The sequence below is a fragment of the Oncorhynchus mykiss genome, chromosome 17, assembly GCF_057628025.1.
Source record: "Oncorhynchus mykiss isolate SJ-2025 chromosome 17, ASM5762802v1, whole genome shotgun sequence".
Lineage (NCBI taxonomy): Eukaryota > Metazoa > Chordata > Actinopteri > Salmoniformes > Salmonidae > Oncorhynchus > Oncorhynchus mykiss.
The window spans coordinates 36,448,824-36,472,301 of NC_143038.1; the positions used below are offsets into that span (position 1 = coordinate 36,448,824).

At 44.3% G+C, this 23,478-nt stretch overlaps 1 protein-coding gene across 2 annotated transcripts in view; it reads right to left on the minus strand.

Annotated features, from left to right (window-relative positions):
• Window positions 1–23,478, minus strand: part of LOC110494079 (receptor-type tyrosine-protein phosphatase gamma) — a 278,030-nt gene that overhangs the window by 14,922 nt on the left and 239,630 nt on the right. The window contains exons 9-17 of one of the 2 annotated variants that reach the window (XM_090205441.1): window positions 22,073–22,257; window positions 20,080–20,188; window positions 19,852–19,901; window positions 18,891–19,659; window positions 15,980–16,118; window positions 13,660–13,698; window positions 10,409–10,500; window positions 2,671–2,762; window positions 50–146 (exon numbers count right to left, since the gene is read on the minus strand). In XM_090205441.1, the coding sequence (XP_090061567.1) occupies window positions 50–146; window positions 2,671–2,762; window positions 10,409–10,500; window positions 13,660–13,698; window positions 15,980–16,118; window positions 18,891–19,659; window positions 19,852–19,901; window positions 20,080–20,188; window positions 22,073–22,257 (1,572 nt within the window). The remainder of the gene's footprint in view (window positions 1–49; window positions 147–2,670; window positions 2,763–10,408; window positions 10,501–13,659; window positions 13,699–15,979; window positions 16,119–18,890; window positions 19,660–19,851; window positions 19,902–20,079; window positions 20,189–22,072; window positions 22,258–23,478) is intronic. The other variant, XM_036950121.2, reaches the window with a different exon arrangement.

Below are 23,478 nucleotides of genomic sequence, written 5' to 3' on the forward strand. Positions count from 1 at the left end.
ACTAACAGGCTTTCAGTGTTGTTTTGAGTGTACAACATAGTGGACTTACAGGCCACGATGTTGATGTATCTGTTTTTGTGCTTGTTGTCAGGGTGATTGGAATGTTCTGCTGTGATCTTCAGGTCCACTGTACAACGCTGGACCTCCTAGAAAGAGAAAGAGAGAGAGAGAGCGCAAAGGGGGAGGGAGTTGGGTGAGAAAGGGAGAGAGGGGGGTGAGTGGTCATAGTTATAGTGGGGTCAGTTATGTGAAGCGATTAAATAATTATAAATAAACCCTCTATCTAAAATTATTTGTTTTGTTAGGTTCTTATTTATTGGAGTAAGTAACTCACGGACACAAGAGGAGCTTTAACCAAGTTTAATTCTTCCCAAAGGATCCGTGCAGCTGTAATTCAGATCACCCAACCCTTCTCCCATCACAGGCATATGTGAGACACTCCTCCTTCTCTCCAATCCCTTAAGACACTCCTCCTTCTCTCTAATCCTTACATCTTATGGTTCCACAGGAAAAGGGTAGTACACCTTTATTACTCCCTTCAGGGGATCTGAGCTCACCTCCTGACCTCAACCCTTCCTTCACCTAGTCCACAGATGTCCATCTGTCTTACCCATAAGCAATCCTTTGATCTCCTCGTGTCCACCCAGCACATTCCACAGCAACTCTGTCTTTCTACAGATCTCACTCCTTAATATACTGTGTCTGATCCATAATGTCTTTAATATCTCAAAGTTCAACATCTCAAATCCAACAGTTTCTAAACAGTATTTTTCAGTTCAATTATTTGCAATCAATATACATTTTATTTTGAGATTCTTCAAAGTAGCCACCATTTGCCTTGATGACAGCTTTGCACACTCTTGGCATTCTCTCAACCAGCTTCATGAGGAATGCTTTTCCAACAGTCTTGAAGGAATTCCTACATATGCTGAGCACTTGTTGGCTGCTTTTCCTACACTCTGCGGTCCAACTCCTTCTTGGTCAAATAGCCCTTACACAGCCTGGAGGTGTGTTTTGGGTCATTGTCCCGTTGAAAAACAAATGATAGTCCCACTAAGTGCAAACCAGATGGGATGGCGTATCGCTGCAGAATGCTGTGGTAGCAATGCTGGTTAAGAGTGCCTTGAATTAAAAATAAATTGCTGACAGTGTCACCAGCAAAGCACCCCCGCATCATCACACCTCCTCTTCCATGCTTCATGGTGGGAACCACACATGCGGAGATTCATTCACCTACTCTGTGTCACGCCGGTTGGAACCAAAAATCTCCAATTTGGACTCATCAGACCAAACGACAGAATTCCACCTGTCTAATTTCCATTGGCCCAAGTAAGTCTCTTCTTATTATTGGTGTCCTTCAGTAGTGGTTTCTTTACAGCAATTTGACCGTGAAGGCCTGATTCACGCAGTCTCCTCTGAACAGTTGTTGTTGAGATGTGTCTGTTACTTGAACTCTGTGAAGCACTTATTTGTGCTGCAATCTGAGGCTGGTAACTCTAATGAACTTATCCTCTGCAGCAGAGGTAACTATGGGTCTTCCTTTCATGTGGAGGTCCTCCTGTGAGCCAGTTTCATCATAGTGCATGATGGTTTTTGCGACTGCACTTGAAGAAACTTTCAAAGTGCTTGACATTTTCCACATTGACTGACTTTTATGTCTTAAGGAATTGATGGACTGCCATTTCTCTTTGCTTATTTGAGCTGTTATTGCCATAATATGGACTTGGTCTTTTAGCAAATAGGGCTATCTTCTGTATACCAGTCATACCTTGTCACAACACAACTGATTGGCTCAAGTGTATTAAGATTGAAAGAAATTCAACAAATTAACTTCTAAGAAAGCATACCTGTTAATTGAAATGCATTCCAGGTGACTACTTCATGAAGCTAGTTGAGATAATGCTAAGAGTGTGCAAAGCTGTCATCAAGGCAAAGGGTGGCTACTTTGAAGAATCTCAAATATATTTTGATTTGTTCAACACTTTGTTGGTTACTACATGACTCCATATGTGTTATTTCATAGTGTTTATGTCTTCACTATTATTATACAATGTAGAATACAGTAAAATAAAGAAAAACCCTGGAATGAGTAGGTGTGTCCAACCTTTTGACTGGTACTGTGCATAATAAGTACATACTGGGTTTTTATTAGAGGTGGGATTTCTACACATATCTGTCACAGCTAGTCCAGCCCCATGTGGCTGCATGTGTGATCTCCGTTTGAATGACCTAGTATGAATAATGTATGTTCACCTTCACCCCACTGGATAACCCCAATTTGACAAGGGCCTCTTGGGGGAAGTGTGTTAGCCTTGTGTCTCAACCCAGTCACAGAGACAGTGTGTTCCTGTCCAGTCAACCAGCAACTAGACCCTTTGTTAATTAACCTTCCTCACACTCAGCCATCTGCTCCACAACACACACACACACACACACACACACACACCTTTCTGCATAAATACATACTGCACATGCCCTGTACACACTTCATAATGTTCACACAAAAGTAGACAGCAATGTACACCCTTACAGACAACATACACCAGCCATATGACAATAATCAGACACACATCTAGACACACACACACACCTCTTCATCCGAGAGGCAGCCTGCTTATCACGCCTCAACAATATTAGAAAGGCTGAGAGAGTCTCTGTTGTGTTGCCTACCTCAAACTCCTCAGAGAAGCCGTGCAGGTTGTTGGAGTAGAGCTCCGTGATGTGTTTGATTAACTGCCTGACGGGGATGGCGTCCATGTCATCTGTAGGGAAGACACATCACACTTAGAGAGATGTACGTTGGTGACGTATGTGGGTGACGGTGTGCCTGTGTGTGCCTGCATGTGTGTGTGATTGGGAGAAGAGAGAGAAAAGAGAGAGAAAAGAGAGAAAGAGAAGAGAGAGTGAACGTGTGTTTTAGCATGACTGTGTGATGAGTTTGAAGGATATACAGTGTCTTCGGAAAAGTATTCAGACCCCGTTGACTTTTTCCACATTTTGTTAATTCTATAATTGATTAAATCGTTTTCACCCCGAATCAATCTACACACAATATCCCATGATGCCAAAGCAAAATCAATTTTTTTATACATTTTTACTAATTACTTAGTACTTTGTTGATGCACCTTTGGCAGTGACTACAGCCTCATGTCTTCTTGGGTATGAAGCTACAAGCGTGGCACACCTGTATTTGGGGAGTTTCTCCCATTCTTCTCTTCAGATCCTCTCAAGCTTTGTCAGGTTGGATGGGGAGCGCTCCTGCACAGCTATTTTCAGGTCTCTCCAGAGATGTTCGATCGGGTTCAAATCCAGGCTCTGGCTGGGCCATTCAAGGGCATTCAGAAACTTGTCCCGAAGCCACTCCCACGTTGTCTTGGTTGTGTGCTTAGGGCCGTTGTCCTGTTGGAAAGTGAACCTTCGCACCAGTCTGAGGTCCTGAGTGCTCTGGAGCAGGTTTTCGACAAGGATCTCTCTGTACTTTGCTCCGTTCATCTTTCCCTCGATCCTGACTAGTATCCCATGCCCTGCCGCTGAAAAACACCCCCACAGCATGATGCTGACACCACCATACTTCACCGTAGGGATGGTGCCAGGTTTCCTCCAGACGTGACGCTTGGCATTCAGGTCAAAGAGCTCAATCTTGGTTTCATCAGACCAGAGAATCTTGTTTCTCATGGTCATTAGGTGCCTCTTGGCAAACTCCACGTGGGCTGTCATGTGCCTTTTACTGAGGAGTGGCTTCCGTCTGGCCACTCTACCATAAAGGCCTGATTTGTGGAGTGCTGCAGAGATGGTTGTCCTTCTGGAAGGTTTTCCCATCTCCACAGAGGAACTCTCGAGCTCTGTCAGAGTGACCATCAGGTTCTTGGTCACCCCCCTGACCAAGGCCCTTCTCCCCGATAAGCTCAGTTTGGACGGGCGGCCAGCTCTAGGAGAGTCTTGGTGGTTTCAAACTTCTTCCATTTAAGAATGATGGAGGGGACTGTATTCTTGGGGACCTTCAATACTGCAGATATTTTTTGGTACCCTTCCCCCGATCTGTACCTCGACACAATCCTGTCTTGAAGCTCTACGGACAATTCCTTCAACCTCATGGCTTGTTTATCTCTGACATGCACTGTCAACTGTGGGACCTTTAATAGACAGTTGTGTGCCTTTCCAGATCATGTCCAATCATTTGAATTTACCACAGGAACATCTCAAGGATGATCAATGGAAAAAGGATACACCTGAGCTCAAATTCAAGTCTCAAAGCAAAAGGTCTGAATACTGTTTGTTATATATATTACATTTGCAAAAATGTCTAAAAACCTGTTTTCGCTTTGTCATTATGCGGTATTGTATGTAGATTGCTGAGGATTTTTTAAAAAATTCAATCCATTTTAGAATAAGGCTGTAACGTAAAAAAATTGGAAAAAGTCAAAGGGTCTGTATCTGCCTGTATCTGTCTCTCAGAGGTACAGTACAACGTGCCACTGCTCTCCACTAGTGTGGCACCGCGTGATAAATTAACCAGCAATCTGCCATGTGTTCACTGCCTCTCCCACAGACACTTTCAGAGAACAACATACTGTATATGGGGACAAAGTAGGAGTGCTGATCTAGGATCAGGTCATCCCTGTCCATGAAACTGGTCTTAAATCAGAAAATTCCACACAGCGTCCCACTGAGACTAGTAACAACCCCAGTAGTAATGAAATGATTAGCACGTGCGTCACACATCAGACAATGAAATGTCCCACTGACATCCTTACAGATAAAAAAAATTATCATTCTGTGGACACAGCTAGTTTTGTTGTAGTTTATGTTGAGAAGACCACATATTAGCCATTGTCACACAGAGTGGAGGGAATGACACCACAGCGAGACAAGCGGACAAAGCCATAATTGTCTAATGTGGGTGTTTAGAGGTGGTGGCATCTGTGTCAGATGAGCCACATCAGTCCCAAATTACCCATTAGTGAGGGGATGTGATGGGGATGAGGTGGCCACTGTCACACAGAAAGAGCCATCAGGACAAAGTGTGTGTGTGTGTTCAGGAAAGAGCAACCAGCTGCTGGGTTTGTCTGCTGGTGCGGGTGTGTGTTATTACATCCATATTACAGCCAATACACAGATGGGACCACTGGCAGGCATGCATTCCCTGACTCACTTAATTTGTCAACTGTCTTACAATCAATGGAGTTGATTAAAATACTATGGGCCAATTTGGATTTACTAAACCTTTGCAGATGTGCACAAATTTTGCATCACTTTATTCAGGAGAGAATCTAACAAGAAGGGATATGATGAAAGGGGGAATGACGATGTATGCACGTGCATGCGGGCAAACACACCAGATCAGCAGCCCCCTCTCCTTCTGCCTCTGTTCTCTTCCTAATTAAACCGCTGTCACATAGCCTTCCAGTGGGGGGATGGATTTAGCATTTCAGAAGCTGTAAAACAATCACTGTTCTATAAAGCCCACTCGTAAACCTCAACACCCACTTAACACTGTTCTCTGAGCTGGTATACAGACTTGACGGTACAGAAAGAAGCAATTTGTCTCCAGAGAGAGCACATGTGAGGGAGAAAGAGAGAGCACGCGAGAGAGAGAGACGAGAGACAACAAAAGCAGAATGGATGGAGTCAATGCAGACATCAGCTGTGTTCTTTAAGTGAACCATCAGAGCTTGGAAACGGGCTGTCGTGCCTTAGTCCCAGAGAGTCTCTCTGCTCTCTTAAAGGAACGGTATGCACTACGCACGCCACAGCCTTCTTTACCATCTTATTGACTAGCTGCCAGTACACTGGGCTCTGAAGTCTCTCCCTCTCATATCACCGCTAATAGAGCACTCACAAGCGCCTGTACATGCACTGAGTAGTTGAGTGGCTGAGTGAAGACTTAATCAAGCTAAAACAGAGGTAGATTGGCCCAATCAAAAGTACTGGACTAACACTATGTATCCTATCTTCAAGAACATGAGCAGATACTGACTGACAAAGATCAAGATTTGAGTTGTTTTGCACCTTACTTTGTGGAATAATCTCCAAAACTCTCTAAAAGTGGATGTTTTGGTGCCTCTAGGGATATTCAGACAGCTGATTGATGGCATTTTTACTGAAGTTTGTTTTCTTTGATTGTGTTTTGTATATCTGTTTTGCTTTTGTAATATATGTATATTTTTGAAATTACAAGGGCTCATCTGAAACATAGTCTTTGGTCTCAGAATGACTCCCTGTCAAAATAAAGGTTAAATAAAAAAAATAATTTAAAAAACATTGACACTAGTTTTCACTGAATTAGTGAGTCTAAATGATCAAATCCACCATGATGAGACCACATGGGAGCATATCAGAGCTAGTTTTCCAGTCAGATGACTTTGTTCTTCCTCTCCGTTGACTTCCTTACATATGGTTATTGATCATTCAGATGAAATGCTCAGTCTAGTCTACACTTGTCCAGAGGGATCAGAGATGTTAAATCTGAGCAGAGAACAGATATTGAATAACTTGTCTCAACAAGACTTAACCACATGGAACGGCTCAGCTTCAAAGATTCAACAATGTACACGAGACAGATAGAGAGAACAGTGAATCATTTTCAGGAATAATATAGAGAGGGATGGAGAACCAGGACGAACATAGTCTCACAGCATTTAGACTCCTAAATAGTTAGGTGGGACTTGCGAAGCAAAAATAAATGCCTTTCAAACTTTAAAACGTGTAGACTGGTCAGAACCAGTGTGCTTAGATAAAAAGTATACAACATATCAGAACATTGTAAGTTATACATTTTTGTGTACTTTTGTCCTCCATCCACTTTCATGGGATTTCCTCAACATTCTAAAGGTCCCATTGTGACATCACTTCCAACTTTCCACTGTAAATGCAACTTCTGACACAAATCAGCTACTTTGACCACTTTGCATTTCTCCCCAAAAAATTGACACTTTCCCAACAAGTTAGACAAAACGTTCTATGGTATGACATCTTCGTCTCCTTCTCTGCTATTAAAATCAGCATTTTCCCCAACTTTTATCAAATAACTGCTTTTTTGACCACTCCCCCAACAAGTCTGACAAAAACTCAGTGTATGAAATCTCTTCTTCTCTATTTTTCAAATCTGAAAACACATTAGGAGTAGCTTCTACCAATCAATAGATAGAGATGTTTAAGTAACCCATCAACTGTCATTATAGAAGCATTAAGTCATGTCAGAAGCTAGCAAATTAATTTCTTACCAACAGCTGCAAATTCAAATAAAACTACATCACATTTTGAAGTGCACTTTCTTTGCTTTGTCCATCAACACTATAATGAATCTAGCAAATAAGTGGTGTGGGTCAGTGTGGAGTATTTATTTAGTTTCATAGCATAAACATTTGTTAGCATGTTTCTCACACTGGCTTTAGCCACGGAGGGAGCAGGCCTGCCAAGGCAAGTTTTACCTAGCAACACGTGCCTCGAAGAGCAAAAAATTCCCATGATTTGTGAATCTGTTTCGGACCGAACAGCTAGCACTAACATTTCTAATGCTTACTCAGTCGGGACGACCTGAAATGATACAGAGTAGATTTCTAATGCTCACTAGCTTCATCCTCCTCCTCAAGATCATGACCGGTGCTTTAAATAACTCAACTGGCTAGTTTGCCTGTCTGCAAATAAAAGGGCGGACTGTACATTAATCCTGCTGCCCTGATTGGATAGAGCGAAGCAGTCTCCGCTCACTTGCTTCATATTTTGCTCGATAACTTCTCATCGCACTTCATTCAGTTTTCACACGCAACAACTGTAGTTTAGACTCTGACCACAACCACATAACAATTGACCACACAACTACTCAACCACCCAACTATTGGCCACAACCACACAACTACTTACCACAACTACACAACTACTGACCCCACAACTCAACTACAGACCACAAATACTGAACCACGCAATTACTGACCACAACCACAAAACTACTGACCACAACCACACACCTACTTACCAAAACTACTGACCACAGCTAATGACCACAACCACAAAACTACACAACTACTGACTACAACTATTGACCACAACTATTGAACCACACAACTACTGAACCAAAACTACTGACCACACCTACTCACCACAACCAGGCTATACTAACTTCCACAACAGAACACAACAACTGACCACAACTATTGACTATAACTACTGACCACAACCACACAACTAGTAAACACAACCACAAAACTACGGACCACAACAGAACACAACTACTGACCACAACTATTGACCACAAATACTGAACCACACAACTACTTACTAAAACTACTGACCAAACCTACTGACCACAACCAGGCTATCCTAACTTTTAATCTACCTAGTATTTCAACTATAACCAGACACCACCATTACTAATGCTACTAGAAGGTATTTTAAAACCATACATTCTTTAAAACAAGCTAGCAAACAGACCAATGTACTCTTCAGTGACCACTGTTATCCCTAAAGAGTTGATTTATTAGATAGAACTACAGTTAGCTGTCAATAGGTCTACATACAAACCTATTCTACATACTTCTTCAACTACCACAAAAATATGTTTAAAGATCTGCCCTTACTAGATGCATAATCATATTTCTCTCCCCAAATACAAGCATAATAAGTTCTAAATTATTCGATCATCATTCAACTAAAATCAAACTTAATTTATACTGTACGTTTTACAAAAGTATGTTGTGTATCTATTTATCTGAAACCCACAGCATGAATGATTCAGAATTGCTTTGCTTTCCTAAGAGTGTTGTCCACATGATCCTGCTTTTTATTTCCATCTTCTGACAGAAGATGGCTTTGTCCTATATGTTTCTTCTTTTAGTTTTTACACGCAGGAATTGTAGTTTCGACATTTTTCTGATCCAACTGCCCCACAATCCAAACTAATAAGATTGATAAAGTAGTCTATCGAAGTGAATCAGACCAATTATTTTACTACATTTCATTTTGCCTATATGTAACTGCTTTGCTTTAAATAGTAAAGTAAAAAATGTTTTTTAAACTACTACCACAAAAATACTTTTAAATAGTTAAAGCAAGTCCCACCAATTGTACTTCATGTACAATCTACACTGAACCAAAATATAAACGCAACATGTAAAGTGTTGGTCCTACGTTTCATGATCTGAAATAAAAAATCCCAGAAATGTTCTATACTCACAAAAAGTTTATTTCTCTCAAAGGTTGTGCACAAATGTGTTTACATCACTGTCAGTGAGCATTTATCTTTTGCCAAGATAATCCATCCATCTGACAGGTATGGCATATGAAGAAGCTGATTCAACAACATGATCATTACACAGGTGCACATTGTGCTGGGGACAATAAAAGGCCACTCTAAAATGTGCAGTTTTGTCACAGCACAATGCTACAGATGTCTCAAGTTTTGAGGGAGTGTTCAATTGGCATGTTGACTGCAGGAATGTCCACCAGAGCTGTTACCAGAGAATTTAATGTTAATTTCTCTACCATAAGCTGCCTCCAACATTGTTTTAGGGAATTTGTCAGTACGTCCAACCAGCCTCACATCTGCAGACCATGTGTATGGTGTCGTGTGGGCGACCAGTTTGCTGATGTTAGCGTTGTGAACAGAGTGTCCCATGGTGGCGGTGGGGTTACGGTATGGGTAGGCATAAACTACGGACAACGAATACACAATATAATTTTATCGATGGCAAATTGAATGCACAGAAATACCATGACGAGATCCTGAGGCCCATTTTTTTTTAAGGTATCTGTGACCAACAGATGCATATCTGTATTCTCCGTCATGTGAAATCCATAGATTAGGGCTTACATTTTTTATTTCAAATGACTGATTTCCTCATATGAACTACAACTCAGTAAAATCTTTGAAATTGTTGCATGTTGCGTTTTTACTTTTGTTCAGTATAGTCACCAAATGGTTGTAGGTTCTACAAAAACCTTACATTTTCTACCAGGTAGATACTTCCAGAATAAGGTGTGTGTGGAGAGGGTGGGCAATAGTTTGTAAACAACAACACTGCATAAAGGTTTGATTGAATTTGGCCCTCAGGCTAGAGGGTGTGTTAAGAAAGGGGGTGCATGTTCAGAACTGTGTGCTATGTTAAATGAAACAGAAACTGTAATTTACTCAACGGCCAATTGAAAAATGTTGTGACTATGGTGGCCCCAAGGGCGAATATCGTATGGTGTGGTATTTCAAATGGTCACACCAATATTGATCAGGCCACACCTTGCCAAACCCACCAAAATGGAGCAAACATACCTCAAATGCTTTTGAAAAAACGGTGGGCACTGTTTTGGGGAAACGTGTAGTACAAAATGTCGCGCAACGTAGCAAAACGCTGACGCGAATTAAACTCACCCAGGGTGTATTCCAGTTGAGGGTGTGTTAGGTTGTGTTATGTCTCACCTGGGATGGGGATGACGGGGATGTTCTCATTGGCCACCACCCTGGGAGAACTACTGTCCTCCACATAGAAGTGAGCTGTCTGGAAAAACCTCCTGTAGACAGACACAGAGGAGAGGAAATAGTTAACCCAACATAAACATTAGTACACCACTGAAGAGAGGAACATGATGCCGAGTACCATCAGTACCACATCGAAAGAGGCCACAGCTAAATATCCTCATCCTTCGCAATTTAACATTCATTTGCACCAAACATTTTGTGTCCAAACAAAAAATGACCATGTGATTTTGATTTCCAACTTCACAAACATAACTTTATTAAATTGTTGCATATACTAATAGTAATTGCAGCACTCTTTTTGGTGCCTTGTCTGCAGCATGGTGGCCAGGTGTACTTGTTAGAGGGCATGTCGCTAATTGCCATGTCCTATTATCTTTAAATGGGGTGGGGGTTGGGTGATACCACCTCTGTCCAGCAGAGGGGAAATGGATCGTTGTAACCCGTTTTGACCACTGTGAGCTAGCTAACACAAAACAGCTTAGAGAGAGTTGACACCCCATCCATGACAGGTTAAAACAGCAGAGTGGTGAAGTGCAATTCCATGGTAACAGAGTGACACGGACTTTATTAGTATTTTTTTACTTTAAAATGTATGTCAAACAAAAACTAATCATTGTGGGCCTCCCGAGTGGCACAGCGGACTGAGGCACTGCATCACAGTGTTTGAGGTGTCACTACAGATCCGGGTTTGATGCCAGTCTTGTCACAGCCGACCGTGACTGCGGCGGCGCACAATTGGCCCAGCATCATCCGGGTTAGGGGAGGATTTGGCCGGCCGGGATTTCCTTGTTAATTTCCGCTCTAGCGACTCCTTGTAGCGGGCCAGTTGCCTGCAAGCTGACTTTGGTTGCCAGCTGGACGGTGTTTTGTCCGACAGATTGGTGAGGCTGGCTTCCGGGTTAAGCGAACAATGAGTCAAGAAGCAGTGCGGCTTGGCATGGTTGTGTTTCGGAGGACGCATGGCTCTCGACCTTCGTATCTCCCGAGTCTTGTCAGTTACAGTCTTGTCCCATCGCTGCAACTCCCGTACAGACTCGGGAGAAGCGAAGGTTGAGCGCCGTGCATCCTCCGAAACACGACCCAGCCAAGTCACAATGCTTCTTGACACAATGCCTGCTTTACCCAGAAGCCAGTCGCACACCTGGCGACCATGTCAGCATGCATGCGCCCTGTCCGCCACAGGAGTCGCTAGAGCGTAATGGGACAAGGACATCCCGGCCGACCAAACCCTCCCCTAACCCGGACTTCTCCCACATGTGGACCTCTGACATTATTTATAAAAAGCAATCTATTAATATGGTTTCTGAACATTATAGTTTGTTTACAAACACAATAGCTGTATTTTTTGTTTATGGTTGACCCAGCTTGTTGGCCATTAGCCAATCTACATTTCTCAACAAGTTCAAAGCATGTGAATACTGATATTTCCGACTTCACAACTGGTAATTACCATCTTCCCACTTGGTTATGAATGCAGCATACCATTATGGCTTCAGTTAACCCTTCATTTGAGTTGCATACTCTGTTCTGCTTTGTAGATCTGTTTTTACATTTAAGTTTTATTTTTATTTATTTACAGACCTTATAGTTCTCTTTTTGTGCAAAATGGTTTTAGATTTATCTTACTTTGTAAACCACATCAAGTTTAGGAAAATAAACCGCCTAATAATTGCATTGCACCCAACTCAGATGTCTCTCGTTGACTGCTTGGTCCGTCCCTTACACAGTTCTCATTGTAATTACATAATTACAACCTGTTTTTACCCCTGTGAGTTATCTAACACAAAACAGCACAGAGAGAGTTAACACTCCGTCAATGACAGGTTAAAACATCTTCATTCAGCTCCCGAGTGGCGCAGTGGTCTAAGGCACTCAAGCATTGCAGTGCTTGAGGCGTCACTACAGCCCCAGGTTCGATCCCAGGCTGTGTAACAGCCAGATGTGACCGGGAGACCCATGAGGCGGTGCACAATTGGCCCAGCGTCGTCCGTGTTAGGGGAGGGTTTGGCCTGGCCGGGATTTCCTTGTCCCATCGTGCTCTAGCGACTCCTTGTGGTGGGCTGAGCGCCTGCAAGCTGACCAATCATTGCAAAGTTAAATCAAACCATACAAAGTTAATCAAACTATGGACAGTGACCACTTTTAACAATGTCCACTTAACATTTGACAAAAACACATGTATGGTGTAATTATATTGAGGGCAGTTTCATGAGAACAGAGTGACGCTGAGACTCCGATTTTTTATGTCAAGCAAAAACCAATGATTGAAAAGTTAAACACACCAAGGACTACTTTTGAACAATTTCCATGGACATTTTCACAAAACACATTTACTTGAAGAACAGTGCAGATGCAAAGTTTGGTAAAAGAATGACGGTTTGTGCTGTTTGTGCCTTCAGTCTGTTACCAAACTTAGCATCTGCACTGTTCTTCAAGTAAATGTGTTTTGTAAAAATGTGGAACTGCCCTGAATATTATTACACCGACAGAGCTGGCAGATAAACTACACCTGAAAGCCCCAGAGTGGTTAGAACCAGCCCTAAATACAAACCTGCTGATGTCACACAATTATGACTCAGTAGATGACAACCACCAGACACAACAACACCCTGCTATTACAGGGGGAAAAGTACACACGCACGCAAACTACCTCCTGTAAAGACACACAGTGAGCTGACCATTAGGAACAGGTAAGCAACAACACTGACCCCGGGACAAACACCATGCTACATTTAGCCCTGGCCCCTGAGTCACACTGCCGGACGACAGGCAAGGCACAGCAGAGACTAAATACAGCAGGACTATATACAGCCCTGGCAGCCTCTCTGCCTCCAACATGTACACACAAGCACGATCCCTCAATGACTAGCCAGTCGCTAGCCTTGAGAAGTTGTTCTAAAGTATTTCTCTGAAGCTTGCATTTTTTTTCAAATGTCACCCAACATATTCTGTCTAGCAGCTTGAGAGAGAGGGGAAGACAGACAGCAAGGAGAAAAGGAGTGCTGCAGTAGTAGTAGAAGTCCCTCTCTAACCTCACAGAGCCTTCACCTGCACTCACACAGAATCAAGTCAATTCCTCCTACCAGTTTGTTTACTGACGTTCCCCTACCAGTTTGTCTACTGACATTCCCCTACCAGTTTGTCTACTGACGTTCCCCTACCAGTTTGTCTACTGACGTTCCCCTACCTACCGGTACTTGATGCAGAGGAGAGAGCAGATGCTGGTCATTCTGGTCGAGAGAGAGCAGGAAAAGAAAACAGGAGTGTGGCCTAATGGCATTTGCAGAAGGAGAGAGGAAGGGAGCGAGGAAGAGAGAGAGGGAGAGAAAGTGAGTGTGAGTGAGTGAGTGGGAGAGAAAGACAGAGAGAGAGTTGAATTGAGAGGGAAAGAAAGAGAGAAAGAGAGAGAGACTGAATAAATGAGGGGAGGGTCTCCCCTAGCTTGCGTCATACCCTTGTCCCCTTCAATCCCTGCCCCCCTGGCCAATTACTCCCTGAGGGGGAATGTGTGGTGTGGCGAGCTAACTAACCAGCCTCTCAATACCACCTCGCCTTACACCGGGGGAGGGGGGAACCCCACCAGAGAGATAGAAAGGGGGATGGATGGAACGAGGGAGGGAGGGATAGAACTAGAAGACTGTCTCACTGGACTCTCAACGCTTCCAATACATGAGGAAGAGGGCCCCCATTCAAAAATAGATAGAGTAGGATGGAAGGAAGTCATGGTAGAAGGATGAGTCCTTTTCATTGGACTAAATTATCCGCCAGTCTAAACAGCCTGGTCCACCTCTTTCCCTAGCAACCCCTGACTCTGAGTGGTTACTGAGAATCACTCTCCCCTCCCGGAGTTAAATATAGATGTATTGTTTACCCCGTTAAACCTCTGTGAAACATCTGTGAGATCCCTCCAACTATGACCATATCCTCAAGCCAAACAGATGGAGCCCTCCCCTTTAATAGCAAATACTGTCTTTTGACACACAACTTAGATCACAAAGACGAATACGAACATCAAATCGAGTGTTGAGGTGAAATAAATGTAATCTAATCAGTGATCACATCATATTCGCTGTAGTAAAAAGAGATATAAAGTGATGCTGAGCTAATGACGACCATGTAGGCATTTCGCCAATTATGAATAGCTATAGTGTTCTGAAAAATCTATTTCAATCTCCTCCATTGCATGGTCTCCTTCCCTTCTGACAGAGCAGGGATGGGGGAGTGAAAGGGATGAGAGGAGAGGAAGGAGAGAGTGAACGGGTCGAGCTGGTCTTTCATCAGATCCTGTTCCCTCAGGGGAGAAAGCCATTGTCTGGGAGGTGTCAGCTCTCGTCACCACCACAGCCCAGAGAAGGAGACAGACAGACTTTCACTGTCACATCCCACACACTCCCCCTGCTACTCTCCCTCTCCCATCACATACCACCCCGGCACTCATTCACTAGATCTATCACTCACTCACAGATGTATTAATTACTATTCCATGGAGCTGATCATCCTCTATTTTCCTCATTCCAACATTCACATCATTGGCTCGCTCTCTCACGCACTCTCACAATGGCATCACCAGTACCAGTGAGAGGAAGCCATAGTTACACATTGAACTCAGAAAGCACATCAACCTTACATTTCCATCGTTAAAAAAAATCATAAAATCCGGCCAAGCTTTTGCGCCTATGATGGAAGCTCAAGGCAGAGCGGGTGTATAAATAAATCAAGCATAATACACGGAGCTCAAGTAATGATCCATTGTGCTGTATAGTGTATTAGGCTGAAGTAGGCAGCACGTGTAGCCAGTCGTTAGCCTGTCCTGTGTAATTACTGGGGTTGAGAAAGAAAGTGGTGTGTGTGTGTGTGTGCGTGTGGTTGGCATCACACTGCAGATGAACACACAGCTGGGCCCCCTCCCGGCACCATGGCCCCTGTGGGCTGGCCCCCCTGCAGAGATGAGCGTGATAGGGAAGGGGGAGGAGAGAGGTATGAGGAATAGAGGGAGGAGAAAGGGAGGATGAGAGGGAGGGCTGCCAAAAAAAAGCAGTCATCCTCCACCAAGTAGGTTCCCGGTGGCCAGAAGCGTGCGGATGCGCACGCGCCCAGGAAAGTAGATGTCCCCGGTGCGCAAGAGGACAGGTCACCCCACTCCGAACAGGAGTGCGTGTCTGTGAGGACCACTAGGCCCCGGGGCCAGTGTGATTAGGTAAAGGAGAGAGAGGAGGGCTATCTGTTTCTGTGACAGAGTTGTAGAGGAATTAATTGACAGCTGTGACTGAGCAGAGCAGTGGGGATGAGGAGATAAAAGGGACCCCTGATCAATTGGAGTGGAGGACAACATGGTGCAACTCAATCTTCTGCCCTGAGAAGGCTTTCATTGTCTTATAGTGGCAAACCAGACAAATGTTAAAGACACAGTTTTTCTGAGCTCATTAAGCAAGGTTGGTTAAGAGAGACACTACCACCCACCCACCCACCCACCCACCCACACACACACACAGTAATAATATAATATCTTACCTCCAGTAGACCAGGACAGCCAGTAGCATGATGAGGCAGAGCAGAGTGAGCGCAGAGACCACCACCAGGGGGAGGATCCACTCCATCCTGCCCACCCCGGGGTGAGGGCTGCGGGTCATGTTGGACACACTGGTCCTGTCTGGAGGGGTGGTGGTGGAGGGATGGAGATGGAGACTTACAAACAAAACACTTCAACACATTTACATACAAAACACTTTAAAGCTTGAATCCTTAATCGAAACAAAAACAAAGTGGACACCCCGCCTCTGTTTTGGTAAAAAGCTGTGGGATTGGCCTGGAGAATATAACTCTCAAATACTTAGACATAGCAATGGGTGCAAGGACTGACCATCCATGATATCAACATGATAGTTTTTACCATGTTTTGAGGCTAGAGGGTGTTTGTTTACACTTACCTTGGTGACAAACATTGGAGTACATCAAGCATATATTGTGGGTTCTGTTGGGGTATGACAGAACTAAACTCATGAGGTATTTGAAGGACCACATGTCAGTCAATAGGAAAAATCCTTGTGCTCTTCGGTAAAAATGTTTATTTTGGAGGACATTCCAGCAGAAATGTTGCAGGTAGGGAGGTTCAAGTCCCTAGTGAGACACCAAGGGAGAACGGAGGGGTGTATTGCGAGAGGAAATGGCAGAATGATGATTTATTGGGAAAGATGGGTTAATCTGTGGCTGTCTGAAGGGGAATTGATGAGTGTTGGAATAATTATATATACACAAATGTAAACTAAAATGTTTTAGGTCCTCCATTCAGGGATGAGGCTGGGATGTTTTGCGTTTCTTATTTATGTTTTGTGGTTTGGTTTCATGCGGTGTGTGCTTGGCCCTGGTAGTTATGGGTGCGCATGGGCCTCCCGAGTGACACAGCAGTCTAAGTCGTCCGGGCCATGGGAGGGTTTGGCTGGCCAGGATTTCCTTGTCCCATCTCGCTCTAGTGACTCCATTGCGGCGGGCCGGGCACCTGCAAGCTGACCTCGATCGCCAGCTGTACGGTATTTCCTCCGACACATTGGTGCGGATGGCTTCCGGGTTAAGCAAGGAAGAAGCAGTGCGGCTTGGCAGGGCCGTGTTTTGGAGGACGCATGGCTCTCGAATCTTGGTAAGTAACTCCTGTGTATATTTGGCCTTGTGTTTAAGGTTATTGTTCTGATGAAAGGTGAATTTGTCTCCCAGTACCTGTTGGGAAGCAGACTGAAACAGGTTTTCCTCTAGGATTTTGCCTGTGTTTAGCTCTATTCCGGGTTTTTTTATCAGAAAAAATTACCACTGAGAAGCATACCCGTAACATAATGCAGCCACCACCATGCTTGAAAATATGAAGAGTGGTATTCAGTGGTGTGTTGTGTTGGATTTGCCCCAAACATAACACTTGGTATTCAGGACATAAAGTGCATTTCTTTGACACATTTTTTGCAGTTTTACTTTAGCGCCTTTTTGCAAACAGGATCCGAGTTTTGGAATATTTTGTATTCTTTAGAGGCTTCCTTCTTTTCATTTAGGTTAGTATTGTGGAGTAACTATAATGTTGTTGATCCATCCTCAGTTTTCTCCCAATACAGCCATTCATCTTTGTGACTGTTTTAAAGTAAAACATTTTTTTAATAATAACTCGTATTTATAAATTATATTCTTCAAGAATCAATGGGTACATATATATATATATATATATATATATATATATATATATATATCGTTAAATCCCAAAATCATAATTAAGTCCAAAAATGGTTGTAGCAATTAAGGATTTTAGCTTTAACACACATGCCAATTCAATACATAAATAACACTATAACACACAAAACAAAACAAACACTTTCACACAAAAACACAAATCCACCTGAGATTATTCCGACTATTTGGGCCACTCCGGGATACCTCAGCCATCAAACAACCAGTTCCACTTGAGAACAAAAAATGAGTTCAGCTCTACTTTAAAAAATATATAATCTATATTTATACATTTACAGACAATTTGAGTGAGTCGGACTCATCAGGAGGGTAAGTGACTAGGTTTACCCTCAGGCCGGGGGCACGACTCAACTAAATGGATCCGTTAATTCAGAAGGAATAAGGAAATGGATGATGGAGCATCCACAAACACATTGTTATTCATAAAACAAATACTCTGGTTACTACGTTCTCTGTTTTCTCCCTGGCAGGAAGTCAGGCAAGCAGGCAGTTTGTTCCTAAAATATGCCTCAGAGAATGTCCCAAACTAATGGCCCCCAGGCTAGGTAATGGCCCCTCAGGCTGTAGAATAGTTCCATTACTTTCTCTAGGGCTCTCTAGGTGGTATTATGGTAGCACTCAGAAATTGAGCTATTTATCTCTGGCTATAATGTAGCATTGCCACATACTGAAGCAGGAGCTGATTCCAAGGCTAATGTTTCAAATGTGCCCCTGCCTGTCTCATATTTACTGTTGATATGCACATCTATAATAACACAGACAGTTTAATATGACAAGCTGCAGAAGGGAGAAGTGGGATCCAGAAAACTAAAATGACATTATACAGGTCTAAATATGGTGAAGAATATCTCAAGTGCTAAAAAGAGGATTATAAACTTGGTGGTTCGAGCTCTGAATGCTGATTGGCTGACAGCCATGGTATATCAGACCGTATAGCATGGGTATGACAAAACATGTCTTTTTACTGCTCTAATTACATTGGTAACCAGTTTATAATAGCAATAAGTCACCTCAGGGGTTGGTGATATATTTTCAATATACCACGGCTAAGAGCTGTATTCCAGGCACTCTGCTTTGCATCGTGCAAATAACTGCCCTTAGCAGTGGTATATTGGCCATATACCACTCCCCCTTGGGTCTTATTGCTTAAATCTGCCCCTTGTTCCAAAGATTGGGCTATACAGAGAGTTCTACTCACCAGTGTGGACAGAGAAAGGCCAAAGGCTCTTCTCTTCCCCGCTAGTCTTTGGGGAGCGTGTTGGGCTCTGGGGAATCTGTATCTCTCTCTCTTCTGTGTCATTCTTTGGCTCCACAGTGGGCCCTGTGTTACTGTCCACTCTGACCAGTTGGTCCTCTCCTCCACTTATTGGCACTGTGGTGCTGTTAGCAACAGGCTCTCCCTGCCCCTGTCCTTTCTCTTTGGCTGTGGCTGTGGGGGTGAGGGCGGAAATGGGCTCTTTGACCACAGTGTCATTTAGATGCATCTCCACCTCATCAGGCGTTGTCTTGTTATTCTTCTTCCTCCTCCTGTCGTCTTCCCCTTCATCCTCCTCTCCCTCTCCCTCCTCCGCCTCGTTCTCCCTGTCCACCCCCGCCTCCTTCTCCTCTGTGGGGGTGTCCGTGTCAGAACCACCCTGAGGGGCTGTGGGGGGCTCGGTGGAGGCCTGGGGCTGGGCAGGCTGGCGGCTGGGACCCGGGCCGGGTTTAGACCCAGGGCTGGCTGCAGGGGCCTGGGTGGGCCAGAGAGAGCCAGGCAGGGAGGAGATGACCCCTCCGCTGAAGCCCAGGCCGGCCAGAAGGGTGCTGGTTACCACCGATGCTACCGTGGCCTGACTGCCGCTGGACGAGGGGCCCATGCCCCCTGTAGCCATAGAGACGAAGGAGAAGGGGAGGCCAGAGGAGGTCCAGGTAGAGGATCCGGAGCTTATGGGAGCCATGTCTGCCGAGGAGGCCGGGGAGACAGTGGGCTGGGGGAGGGAGGAAGAGACACAGAGAGTGTGAGAGACAGAGACACACAGAGAGAGAGGGAGACAGAGAGTGAGAGAGCGAGAGAGAGAGATAGTCAGTATCACATCATATCAAATCATGCTGGCACATCACAAAATAAATTACTATGTCGCCATCGTCTGGACAACACAAATGATGTCCACTTCTCTCACCATTCCAGTTTTCACTATCCGTGTTCCCTCAAATATCCTGGTGGTGTTAGCTGGAATAGCAAACAGAGGAAAACGTTAGACATGCATTTGAAACAAAGACAAGTGTCTGCTGTTAGTATTAAAGTAACTCTCATTTTGAAGGTCAAGATTATTTGGAGGTTAGGATTATGTGACTCCATTCATAGGGCTGTACTGTATACGCTGTGGTATGGTGTGTGGTGTGATTACCTCTGAAGAGCAGTGTCTGGCTGAAGTCACTGCGTAGGTCTCTCTGGCACACCGCCTGGACTCTGAACAGATACAGGATGTCTGGAGACACGTGGGTTATCACCGCCTTCTGTAAATTGATCACAGCGAGAGAGAGAGAGCGAGAGTCAAGAAGACAGACTGCCACTGAGACCTGTAGATATGGGCTAGCCACACTACAGTACATCAAAGGCCTAAGGAAACAATTCACAAATGATTTACAGTCCGTGAGTGTCAATACCGGCAGCTCACAGCCATGTTAGGGATCTATGGCATCTACTTTATCCTCACCTAACCCCTACCCCTCTTTGTGTCTTCACGTACCCCTCACTGTGTCCTTAAGACCGCAAGGCCCTCCAGCGGGTGGTGAAGACGGCCCAGTACCTCACTGGGACCGTGCTCCCAACCATCAAGGACATCTACTCGAAACAGCATCATCAAGGAACCCACACCCCAGCCACAAGCTGTTCACAACCTTACAGTCGAGCAGACGGTATCGGAGCATGAGGTCTGATACCAACAGGCTCAGAGACAGTTTCTATCCACAAGCCTTTAGACTGCTGAACACTTGAACGGGACTGACCACCTGCTCTGATTCTCTGAACCTTAGCACACATGCACTCATGCGCACGTGCACGCTTGCACACGCGCGCGCACACACACACACACACACACACACACACACACACATTCATGCTACACACACACACATCACAACCGCTGCTACCAGACTCTAATTATACCGCTCAGTTTATATACTTGACCCCCTTTCCCCAATACACATGTAAAAATTGGACAATAAATTGTGCCTTCCTGTATTATACTTATTTACTTATTTATACTTATTTACTTAATGTACGTATTCTTACCTTCTATTATTTCTTAATGTTGTTGCGTTGTGGAGAAGGAAGCACTTCGTTGGACGATGTATACCATGCGTTTCCCGCACATACGACTAATAAAAGCCTGAAACTGAAACGTACCGATCCCTCACTGTCTGATGCAGCAGAAGCCATTCTGGTTAAAGTTAATTCTATTAGAGATGGTCTCCAGAATGGAAGGTTATTGCATTGGCCGAAGGGGAGATGAGAGAAGGGGGAAGTGAAACTAAGGGCTTGAGTGGTTTTCAATTGATTCAATTGTGATTGCAGGAAGCCTGCGGGTCCCTGATGTGACCCTGATAAGGGGGTCCGGGTACGGAGATTGAAAATAAAAATGAAAATGAAGTGGGCAGAGAATAGAAAGAGGGGGCTGACGAGAGGGAGGAGAAGGAGGGACTTGGCAAAGGAAGAGAGAGAGAGAGAGAGATGGTGGTGATTGAGTGTAGCCAAAGAGAGATTGATGTCAAGGAAATGTCTCTGCATCGTCTCTCTTCAGACAGCGTCTCTCCTGCTGTGTATGTTTATTTAAATGAAATGATCGTTCAAAGCCTCCTCTGTCTGGCCTCATCTCAAAATGTATTTTTAGAGGATGAAAGACATCAGAGTTGGGCGCTTTAGTCTCCATTTGGCACGTCTAAATAATCAACACATCCAAGTAACTAATGTGAGGGCAGGAAATATATCAACAAGCAGACTGCCATGATGTCTTTAAATATAAAAAACATGACTTCACCCAGTTCACAGATTATAGTCACCGTATCAGACTCTCACCTCTCACTGACACTGGAGGGAGCTGAGCCCACCAACAGACACATCACAGTGGGAGTCATCAGTGCAGTGTGTGTGAGACAGGCTTGGAGTGTCTATTTCTAGGTGACTGTGACAGACTGACAGACGCACTCGTTTTTTTGTGGTCGACCTGAACTGACCAGGACCTAACTATGGGGTATAACTTGGACACGGAGTTGCTCCTGGTCAGATCACAAGATTAGTGAAAACTCCTGGTCCTGAGTATGGCAGCTGAATAGTTTCTTACCGGGGGAAAACTCTTGTTTTCTTGTAAACTGCAACAGTGTTGTCTATCTGTGTCTCACCATGTTCTGGTCCCCAGTCTTGGTGAAGGTCTTCTCGTAGGCCACATCACTCTTCACCCAGCTGTAGGAGACCATGAAGCTGGTGATAGGCGGGTGGTAAACCACTAGCGGGCGCTGCCAGCTCACCACCAGGGCAGTGCCATTCAGCGGCTGGATCTTCATGTTGACCGGGGCACTGCTACAGACTGGTGAGGAAGGGAGAGGGATGGAGGGGGGAAGAATGAGGAGAGGGATGGATTGAGAGAGGAGAGAGGAGATAGGTAGGTAAGCAAATGAGTCATAAGTCACATAAAAACCACCCTGGGTGGAAGAGAATAGAAGAGAGAGATATAAGAAGAGGGGAGAGAGGGAGAGAGAGATATGAAGAGGGGAGAGAGACATATAAGAAGAGGGGAGAGAGAGAGACATATAAGAAGAGGGGAGAGAGGGAGAGAGAGATATGAAGAGTGGAGAGAGAGATATGAAGAGGGGAGAGAGAGAGAGAGAGATATAAGAAGAGGGGAGAGAGAGAGAGAGAGAGAGAGAGAGAAGAAGAGGGGGGAGAGAGAGAGAGAGAGATATAAGAAGAGGGGAGAGAGAGAGAGAGAGAGAGAGAGAGAGAGAGAGAGAGAGAGATAAAAGAAGAGTGGAGAGAGAGGGATATATAAGAAGAGGATAGAAGAGAGAGAGACAGATAAAAGAAGTGGGGAGAGAGAGAGAGAGATAAGAAGAGGGGAGAGAGAGATTTATACAGTGCCTTGCGAAAGTATTCGGCCCCCTTGAACTTTGCGAACTTTTGCCACATTTCAGGCTTCAAACATAAAGATATAAAACTGTATTTTTTTGTGAAGAATCAACAACAAGTGGGGCACAATCATGAAGTGGAACGACATTTATTGGATATTTCAAACTTGTTTAACAAATCAAAAACTGAAAAATTGGGCGTGCAAAATTATTCAGCCCCTTTACTTTCAGTGCAGCAAACTCTCTCCAGAAGTTCAGTGAGGATCTCTGAATGATCCAATGTTGACCTAAATGACTAATGATGATAAATACAATCCACCTGTGTGTAATCAAGTCTCTGTATGAATGCACCTGCACTGTGATAGTCTCAGAGGTCCGTTAAAAGCGCAGAGAGCATCATGAAGAACAAGGAACACACCAGGCAGGTCCGAGATACTGGTGTGAAGAAGTTTAAAGCCGGATTTGGATACAAAGAGATTTCCCAAGCTTTAAACATCCCAAGGAGCACTGTGCAAGCGATAATATTGAAATGGAAGGAGTATCAGACCACTGCAAATCTACCAAGACCTGGCCGTTCCTCTAAACTTTCAGCTCATACAAGGAGAAGACTGATCAGAGATGCAGCCAAGAGGCCCATGATCACTCTGGATGAACTGCAGAGATCTACAGCTGAGGTGAGAGAC